The following is a 10,240-nucleotide window of genomic DNA, read 5'->3' as shown; positions in this document are numbered from 1 at the left end:
TCTCTCTCTCTCTCTCTCTCTCTCTCTCTCTCTCGCTCTCTCTCTTTCCTCCCCCACCCGGGGCATAGTCGTACAGTACAAGATTAGTATATTAATGCGCACCTAAGAAAGGTTCCGTGCAGAACAAACAACCAACAAGCACAGAAACAAGTCGGTAAATATAGCACAGCCTAACACAATGTGCTTTTTGAAGTTTGTGAACGAATTATGGCGAACACAGAGATGGAAAATTTTGAAGACATTGCCAACCTATTTGTTTAATTTATACTGCGCCAGATCATTAATTATGGCTGATACCCAGTATGTCTTTCGTTATGGAACATTTTCAAATAGTATAATTTTATTACGATTTAGGCTGGATAGCATTGATTGAAACCAATTACTTGTCAGAACCAATTTGGTGTGTTTTTATCAATAAACTACATCCTTGTGATCAACAGATGGCGCAGCTACATCAGCTTTAGCTGACGGGAACTGCAGAACGTTGCACAATCATAGAATAACTTATAGGTAACACTCATGCATTGTATTTTATAAGCACATTCAGCGACATTGAATAGGTTAAAATAAATTATTTGATCTTAATTCGCAAATGTTTGAATCCCAGGATCAGGCAAGGTATAAAAAAAAAAACAGCTGCAAGGCTGACGCATCTTATCTAAAAAAAATTCAGTAAGACTATATGTGATCTGATTAAGAATGACTTTTACAGAAAATAAAACGTCACGTTTGTAGCAGTCCATATTTGGGCTACATAAATATACAGTCCTATAGGCTATTTACACAAATGAAGTAATGCAAAAGACTAAATGAACACTTTCGTTTTATTGAAACTGAGAGGATGCAACAAAATCGCTCATTTACCCGAAAATCCAGCACTGAGATGTTTAAACAGATCGCTCTCATAAGAGAAACTACACAATGACCTTCTCAAAGCGCGATTAGAAAGAAACCTGAGTTGTCCCTGCCTATGGCCCATCATTATATTTAAACATCTTTTGTTGAATTTAGCTACAAATGAAATAGCTTTCAAATGTATCACCAGAGATTTCGATTTACAGTGGCTTTTCCTTAACTTAGGCCTATCTGGCAGGATATCACAAACAGAACACATTCGGTTTCCTGCTAACAAGCGCTATAGATAATGTTCATATTTGTAAATGGGAATATATATATAAATGTAACAAATCGAGACCTTATAGTAGGCTATTTACACACCAATATACAGTTTTGAATAAATTAAAATCCATCTCCTTCAGTTCAATAACCTTATTTACATATACGTGTTTTACTTTTATTATTATAAATAATTAGAAAAACAGGTCCCAGACACAAGCAACTTGGACGCTGAGCATCCTCGGATCTTGTAAATACAAGATTGTAAATACACTGAAAAAGTGTGGGCCTAAAATTGTTTGGACATGATAACCAAATTAAAAAATAAAAATAAAATCCCAGGGATTTGCGTTTTTTCATGGGCTAATATAATTTCAACGCCAAATCAAGGATGAATGAAATCAGCATGCCTTGTATATCCAAAAGGGGACGCAACATATGCTACAGTTCTCTTCGAAATCCAGGTAGGCCTATGTGATAGCCTACTGCTGATGAGGGATGTTCCAATGTCCGACTGTCAAACTTTGACCTTTTTTCAATGAAGCATAGTTACGCAATCAGAAAGAGTGAATGGTCGTGAATGGTTCACGGGGTCACTTTGGGGAATCGCTACGGGATGACACGTCTCTGTGTTTCTCCAGTCCGCTGACTAATCTTTGTATGTTCTGCAGTTCGTTAATGGAATCCTTCCCTGAAGATTTGGGAGATCCAGTATTCTGGCCGCTTCCGGTTTTATGGCTGTGTTGTTCAGGCATTGGACTGCTATCCCTGCTGCCTGATTTTGATGACTCTGTCTCCGCGCTCAGAGTACTTGGTATGCCGGTGGTGAGCAGACCGGAGCTCTGATGTATTGATACTGGGATCTGATAGGGGTTGAATCGCAACCTTGGCCGCGTGCTGCTGAGAAATGGGTTCCGGCTGAAGGTGGACGCAGCGGTGCCTGCGGGGAGAGCAGAAGCCGCTGCAGCTGCAGCCGCCATGTACGTGTACGGGTAGGGTAGCAATCCCCCGAACGGTGGCATGGAGATACCCTAAATGTAAAACAACAAATAACAAATGAATTAGGATTAGAAGAAATAAATTAGTCTTCTTAGAAAATTTGCTAATTAGCCTATAGTTAGTACCCAATTAGCGCGAAACACTATTGAAATGCACGTGTTGGATAAAAGTGGTTGGCAAAGAGCTGCATTGGTTTAGGCCAATAAAAAAAAGCATAAACACAAATTTCCCTTGTTTAGAACTGATTATAAATTCAGATACAGTCTACACTATTTAATAGAACCGATGAAACCGTTTGCAAATAAAAAATTCTGAAAGAAAATACAGATTTACAACAGATAAAACCGAGTTTGTGTTGATTGTGGTTCAAGAGCTTCTTATGATTTTTATCTTGGAAATGCTGTGACAATATCTGAAGAAAAGGTTCGCAAATATTTAGAAAGATTTGAAATATACAGTTTATTATAGGTTAGTGATAATGCATATCAGAAATAATCATCATACCTGAGATGCAAACATATGTTGTGATAAGTGGAATGGGAAAGGGTTGGGTGAGATGGTACTCTGAGAGGAGAGGCTGCCATTCTCTAGTCCACTTGCTCCAGACATGGAGGCTAACAAGTGTCCCATTCCCATGGTCGAGAAAGCACTAGGAGTCATAGCAAACTGCCCGGGGTGAAATAAGAGTGGTTGTCCTGTACTCATTGGGTTAAAGAAATGTTGATTGTGTAAACCAGAGAGGGCTAGACTTTGCAAGTGACTTGCACTAAAATGTGATGGGCTTTCTGTTTGAACCATCAGAGGGGAATAGCCATCTTTGATTGCGCTCAGGCCCACAGAGTCTGCATCCTTTTTGGAGGTATCCGATTCTTTCAAATTCCTGCCATCCAGTTTGTCCTTCTCCAAGTTTCTGATGCTGAAGGCAGAGTCAGTATCTTTCCTTGAATCCGAATAGTCCCCTTTCTTTTCAAGATTAGATCTGTCCTTGACTCTGTCCTCGCAATGTGGGCTGAATGGTGATTGTGGTCTCTGATCTGGACTACTGACTCTGATCATTCCATCATCGTGTTGGTCAAGTTCGTTGTCACTTTCATTGCAGTTTTTGTCATCTGAAAAATATAAAAATATTAAGCACATCATCTTTATTTTCTTTTGTTAAAACCAAAGCAATCGTCTGCTTAATAAATGTACATTGTTATTTCCACTCCTTAAATAACACACCAACTTGCATCTGTTTAATTACTCCCTTTGATTACACAAAAATGGATGAAATTTGTTTTCCACGCTAACTACTTTCTCTGTTTTCATCCATGGCACGAGCTTGACTTCATGTAGCGTTTAAGATTTGGATAGGAAAATTTTTTGAATGAGCTCTAAATGAATCATGATGAAATTAGCAGACCCAAAACATGTGCATGAGACATTCTCTATAAAACCAATCTGCACTTATATATCATGAACCTATAACCAGACGTGTCTAAAGGACTAATCATTCTCATCGACTGGTCTTATAAAAATCCAGGAAGCATTCTCCTCATCAGCTAATTTTCAGAACTTTAAATTGAATTTTTTTTATTTTAATCAGAGGATCTACAAAAACATTCTACTAACCAACCTGACAACTATCCCTCATATAAAACTTCATAATACAGTAGTAATTCCATCTATAAATTAGTCACAAATTTTCATAAGTTTGTTTGAGTTAAATTAAAAGACAAAATAATAAACACAGTTAAATTACAGGAAATACAATTCATATTTTGGAACAAAACATCAACACCTTGCAATGGGTCAGATCTCAAATGAGGTCACTGGTCTTAAATTTCTATTAAATACCAAAAAAAAAAAAAAAAAAAAAAAAAAAAAACATTGTCCCATAATACTAGAAAATAAACTGAGAACATTCATAAAGTTTAAATGTATTAAAATAATCTGCATTTTATAGTAGACAGTTCCATCTTTTCGCCTCTTTTAAAAAGATTTTAGCCTGTAATGTTATTTAAAATAACAGACTGGGTAATCACAAATTATAGAACAATGGCTGTGCATATTTATAGTGTATGCAGCTAATTGCACATTTTTTACAGCATTCCTTTACTGGGTCAACAGTATACAGTATATTAGTTGTAGCTTCATGAAGCAATGTTGCACTAGCTTTATATATATATATATATATATATATATATATATATATATATATATATATATATATATATATATATATATAGTTTTCATATTTTAATCTACACAGTTTATATTAACTCATTTTTAAATTTAAATTATCTGTTTCCAGACAGACAGATCAAACTGACAGTAACTAACAACTAGCAGGCAACTGACTGTAAACATACTGACACTGTAAATATATTCATCAATTCACTCTCTATCAATAGCTTGCTTTAACTAGAAAAAAACTTTAACTAAAAAAAAAAAAAAAAGGTCCGGATCTAATCAAAATATTGCGAAAAAAAATCTATTTGATACTCATCAAAATAGTACATCCAATGGTTGTAAAATCCAAACAAAACAATGTATGGAAACGTTTATGTTAACAAATACATACTGTAAACATGAGAAACTTCAGGAAAAGCTCAAGTGGCATTGCAATGGAGTTTTTTTTTTTTTTTTTTTTTTTTTTGTACCTCTGGATCTGTTGAATTTAAGTGGACTTGTTGCTGGTCCAATCGGTGAATGAACTGAATCCCTCCCAGTTTGTTCGCAAGATGAGGCGTCCGAATCTCCTCCATCTCGATCCGCTTTGCTCTGATCATCAAACATGCGCATTGACGGCAGGGCTAACTGTTTTCTGAAAGTTAAACTAAAATAGTTAAACTCGGGTAACTGTCATGCCTTAATATTTGTGTTTTGTGCATATCTGATGGTATAAAACATTCGTCTAGACATACCTTTTTTCTCTTCTTCCATTCCCCGTGTCTCTGAATCCTTTTGCAAATGGATTATGATCGATTTTCAGTTGTGTGATCTAGTAAAAGAGTGAAATTAGATTTATTGCATCTTTCATGCTTTCTTTGGGTTGCCCTATTTCAAATTAATAGCACTAAATTGTTCTTGAACTATAATTCGTATTTTTTAACGCATGATCTAATAAAATAAGCTATGTAAACGTCCTGATATCTCCGTAACTGCTGGTAAAATCTTTTTTTTTTTTTTTTGGTTTAATTAATTCAGGTTTATAATGTTTTAATTGCAAATTGTTAAATTAAATCGAATACTTTCGTTTGTTCTGTCGAATTCATTGTAACTTAACGTGATGTAGTCTAGTTTCACAATGCACTAGCAATTCTTTCTTTCTTTTTAACGGGGTCACATCTGATTTTTGAGCATATTGTATTGCTAAGTATCTCGAGTTATACATACAGTCAACTATTCGGTGCACGTATCGATTTTAACTGGCCTGTAATCTCTACGTTCATAGAGCCACCAGACTCAGTGTGCTGTCATCCCAATTATAATCAACAAATTGAACTCTATTCATGACAGTGACAAAAAGACAGAAGGATACATTGCTGCGTAGGGAAGATACTAAACAGAATTCTAGAATATTGTCTACATAAAATATAAGTTACAAATAGTTTCTCTTGGAGCTCAATAAAAATAATAATAATGTGACAACGGACAATGTGGTGGGCGGGGGGGGGGGGGGTTATCTAAAATGAAGACTGCGTTTAGGTGCTCTATTAACTTACCTTGTCATTTTGATATGCAGTGACAGCTATAAAATCGGTCTCAGGAAATACATATGTCCTGAAGGTGCTATAAGGGAGCTTCAGAATGTCGTTGGCTCTAACGATATGAAACCTGGGTTGGTATTTGTGCATCGAATTTAGAATGGTCTGAAATATAAAAAGGTTATCTGGTCAGTAAGAATACCAGTGGTATCAAAATGCAAAGAGACATCTGCACAACAACAACAATAATAATAACAACTTTTTTGAGAATTATGAGAAGAAATGCCTTTTTTGAGAGTGTTATGAAAAGTAAGGCTTTTTCCTACTGTAATAATGGTAAGATTTTTAGGGGGATAGTTGAGATAGGCTACGTACTCAGTGTACAAATGAGTTTTTGTATTAGTTATTTTGTTGTAACCTTGCAAGCTTACTACAAAAATACATTCGAAATTGCCATTTCAATTGTATCATACCTATAGCCTCGGTTAAAAAACAACAACAACAACAACAACAACAACAAAAAAACACATTCATATCTTTGGCTCAGCCCGTTGATGTCCAAAAATGTCCAAACCTTAAAATGTCCAAACTCTGTGCCTGGCTTAATCTTGTAAACATCTTTGCTTCTTGATCACAAATGTATTCACTATTATTGATTTTCCATGTTATACATCACTGATGGAAATAGAGAAATACAATTTCAGAAAATAAATAAATAAATAACTTACAAATCCATGTTTATCCGAAATATTGTTGGTCAGTTTGAGTTTGTTGAAAGCAACAGGCTTTGCCATCCACTGTTCACCCGTGGCCGGGCTATCCGGGTGAATGTACATTCGTTTGGGCATCTCCGGATCGGCCTTTCCTGCGACAATCCATCGAGAGTTGTGAAATTTGTACCGACAGTCGTCTGCCGCAACAATATCCATCAAAAGTATATACTTGGCTTTTTTGTCGAGGCCGTTCACACGTACTTTAAACGGAGGAAACATTCTCCTGTGGACGGAACAAACATGATCATAGGTCCGTGGCCGAATTTATTCATCAAAATATTTTAATTAAAAACATTTTAAAAGAAATGAAATACCGAGAAATAGTGCAGTTACACTTTCCATTTTAACCACAGATAAATATCATTAAAATCTAGGTCGTTTGGCAACAGTCTATCTGATAACAGAATCGTACTGGACTATATCCTTGCTACCATTTTCAAATATTTTACTACTATATTTATAGTCGAAGGCATTATTAAACGTTTATATTTCTTATAGCCATTTATACATTTCAGGTAGGCCGAAGAATTTTTTTTTTTTTTTTTTTTTGCGTAAAGAGGTAGGCTAGTCCCCTTGTGTAGCGCAATATTTGCATTGTTTAGAAACATTAACTATGCACTTATATGACAAGTATGCGATTCGTTATAATAACCTTAATGACAGAACGAATGTGAATGTTATTCTAAAGCTGGCATCAAATAGATACGGAGCCTTTTGTGACTGTTTAGAAGGCTACTGTCGATGTAATTTGATCATACAGAAAGATCCATTCTATCAAGCGATATTAAGGCCAAATTTTGACATCGCTATCATCAAGTTGTTCACGGAAAAAAATAAAAAATAAAACGGCCTTACCTTCCTGATTTAGTGATGACCATTTCGGTTCCAATTTTGTGGAATTGATCCCAAAGGTCCTTGGCTTCTAATGTAACTTTAGGATCGTCTTCAACGTCCTCCTCTGGCTCGAGACTCTTGAAGGAGCGGAGATGAGCCGCCTGGTGGTGATGTCCAAGCGCCGCGTGTAAGCCGGCCTCAGCCGCACCGGAGAGCGCATGATCCGCCAAAGGTTTACTGAGACCCGGTGGTAAAGTAAACGCTGGGAAGAACGAGGGTTGAGCCGCGGCAAGGAAAGCTGACATGGGAAAGTCTGCCGGCCTGGGCGCGTGAAAAGGGTGATAAGCCATAGCGTTCGCTGTGAAAACTGGATCTCTCATCGGTGCATCCAAAAAGCCAGATGAAACTATAATATTACAAAAATAACAGCGCCTGTAACTCGCGTAAGTCCGACTGCTGTCGCCCTCTTACAGCTGAAAGACAGCGTTGGTTTCACAGTAGTTAAAGAGGACTGGTAGGAAATGTCACTACCGTCGAGGATGTCCAGTTGCAGCACAGTGATAAAATCCTTCAAAAGAGCAACGTTGACACATAGATTTAGAGCTTTCCTTCTGTTCAAGCCACTACATACAAGAAACTAAGCAGCCCCCAAAACAAGGATGAGAAAGTCGTGAGCAATGATGTAGAATTGGTAGGTTCTTCCAAGATCACTGTGTAACTGTGTCTGTCTTACATGTCCCTTCTCACTGGTTCCCCGCATTAATGAACCAAACCTTCTTGATTGCAGATTTTACGCATTCTGGACCAATTGTAGAACTCCATAGGCGTGGTTTTGACAGCTCCAGCCAAGATCGTGAAGGGGGGGTTGACTAAAAGGTGTCGGAAGCATTTGCAGTAAGAAAACATGTCAACAGAATAAAATATTAACCAATGACAGAGTAAGGATCTGGAAACCCCACCCCCGCATAACCTAACAGAGGAACGGTCATCTGGCTGTTACGCAGCCGGGTAAGAGAGTGCTTTCCCCGGCTTGTGTTTCATCAGTTTGAGGATCGTGTGCTTTCTTGATCTTTACGCTACAATGTCGGCATTTTGGAAATTGCTTTTTGAAATAACGTGAGACGCAGATACCGAAATGATTCTAATGTCGAATAAACGTCGCTATTTTAACGGGTTTAGCTATAAGATAGCAACCTGCACGTCACGGAAATTCTTGTAGCAGTTAAATTAAAGAACAAATGCATTCATTTATTGAAACAACTTTCCCAAAGTTTGCACAATTAGCTGATATCGACCGGATGAAACACATTACAGGATATTTTATTTTTCCAGACGACATTCAGTACAACGTTGGTTGCATGGAATAGGGTTCTCGTCTAAAATCTGTTCATTTGAAGGCAAAGAGGAAGGAAGGTTTCAGCGAGATTTTTTTGTGCAGTTTACGGACTGCCTTCTGGAAGGAATAACGAGGTAGCCTACTATCACCCATGGCAAAACAACGCGATTTAAAAATAATAATAATAATAATAATAATAAAATAAAAATAGGCTATATGCCTGCAATAAAAAAACTAATAGCCTAAATCGAGGCATGTTCATGGGGTTATATGTAGGCTATGTACCTATTTTATGTAGCCAATAAGAGCAAGTTTCATCTGGCCTCTCTCCTTATTTCTCAGAACTGTTCGCGATTAGTTCACGTTAAATCGACCGACAGGGTACAGCAGAGTAACAATCTGAGCTCTAAAGCTCCATAAGCTGTAGTGTACCTTTAAGAGGCTCGTCAACAGATCCTTGATTAAGTGGGACTCCGTTTGTTAAAGAGCGCTTGGCGCCAGTCGGCTGGAGTCCCACAATAAGAACCTACCCCTGTCAATTCATATTTACCCCCAAATTCTCAAACAGCGTGCACCAATCCACACAGTGTTTCACAGAGCTTACATGTTGACAAAAATCCATCCAAACTTTTTGTGCCATCTTATTTCCGCTTTCAACAATTAATTAGACCAAGTGCAAGTCCCCAGATGGAAGATTTATCTCTTGTGTTTGAAACGATGTCTGATTCATTCTGGTTAGCTGCGAAAAAACAAAAAAGAAACAAAAAAAGAAACAATGAATAAATGATAGACGTTAACTCCACACATCATTTGTTCAAAGATTTGGAAATCCGTACATTGTCAACAGGAAATGCATTTTTTTCTTTCACTTCTTTCATTCTCCGAAATGCTCACTGTAAACCTCAGAAATGACTTCCTGCTGAAGGACTCAAAACAACAGGACTGTCCTGAGAGGGAGGCACAGGTCGCTTCTGACTTGATGGTTGAGTTTATGACAGATGCGAGGATCTTGAGTCACGGGTGTATGAAAGAAAACTCAGAACAACAGAAGAAGGACATAAAACTATTGTTTTGGATCATCTTGTATCGACATGTTTCGTCTTTGGTAAGAGCGCCAGCCTATATGTATTATGTGGGCAAGCTTCATGTTTTCAAAGTTGTGTAGAATAAATAATGAACGCAGGTGGATTTTGATTTGTTTAATATATTGAATATCTTCAGCAACAGATGACTGTATTTAATTGATTCTTTCTAAATATCGAATTACTGTATTTTATTGTGTTTTGTGTTCTTTTTTATTCTTAGTTATTGAACAGCAATTTATTTATTATTTATAATATTGCAGACAACTTTTTGTGAGTTTATTTGTATTGGGATATATTGCAACTTCTTTTTTAATTCTATATTTTAATTTTAGAAATGTGACAGTTTGCATAGGCCTGTATGAATCATGAATTACAAGGCATTTACGTCTACTTGTGCGAGAGTGTCAA

The 10,240-nt window shown here is 36.9% G+C and overlaps 1 protein-coding gene across 2 annotated transcripts; it reads right to left on the bottom strand.

The window, feature by feature from the left end:
* Positions 1-806: 806 nt before the first annotated feature.
* LOC109064492 (T-box transcription factor TBX2b-like) lies at positions 807-8,305 on the bottom strand. Of its 2 annotated transcripts, none has more exons than XM_042757036.1 (7): positions 7,433-8,305; positions 6,533-6,800; positions 5,823-5,969; positions 5,022-5,098; positions 4,758-4,933; positions 2,620-3,224; positions 807-2,147 (listed from the first exon to the last, which is right to left on the bottom strand). In XM_042757036.1, the coding sequence occupies exons 1-7, from the start codon at positions 7,789-7,791 to the stop codon at positions 1,710-1,712; spliced, it is 2,070 nt and encodes a 689-aa protein (XP_042612970.1). In that variant the 5' UTR covers positions 7,792-8,305; the 3' UTR covers positions 807-1,709. The 2 variants fall into 2 exon arrangements, with proteins under 2 accessions (XP_042612970.1, XP_042612971.1); XM_042757037.1 differs by having other exon boundaries at positions 4,758-4,921; positions 7,433-8,300.
* Between the last annotated feature and the right edge of the window lie 1,935 nt (positions 8,306-10,240).

The sequence above is a fragment of the Cyprinus carpio genome, chromosome A5, assembly GCF_018340385.1.
Source record: "Cyprinus carpio isolate SPL01 chromosome A5, ASM1834038v1, whole genome shotgun sequence".
NCBI classification, from domain to species: domain Eukaryota; kingdom Metazoa; phylum Chordata; class Actinopteri; order Cypriniformes; family Cyprinidae; genus Cyprinus; species Cyprinus carpio.
The sequence above is the reverse complement of the archived record's forward strand: the minus strand, read 5'-3'. Positions and strand labels throughout refer to the sequence as shown.

Excerpts from the sequence above, each read along its gene's own strand:
- LOC109064492 (XM_042757036.1), bottom strand. The coding sequence starts at position 7,791 with ATGAGAGATCCAGTTTTCACAGCGAACGCTATGGCTTATCACCCTTTT. Across the intron at positions 5,970-6,532 it reads TTTCGGATAAACATGGATTT|ACCATTCTAAATTCGATGCA; the intron begins GTAAGTTATTTA and ends TTTATATTTCAG. Across the intron at positions 3,225-4,757 it reads TAAATTCAACAGATCCAGAG|ATGACAAAAACTGCAATGAA; the intron begins GTACAAAAAAAA and ends TATATTTTTCAG.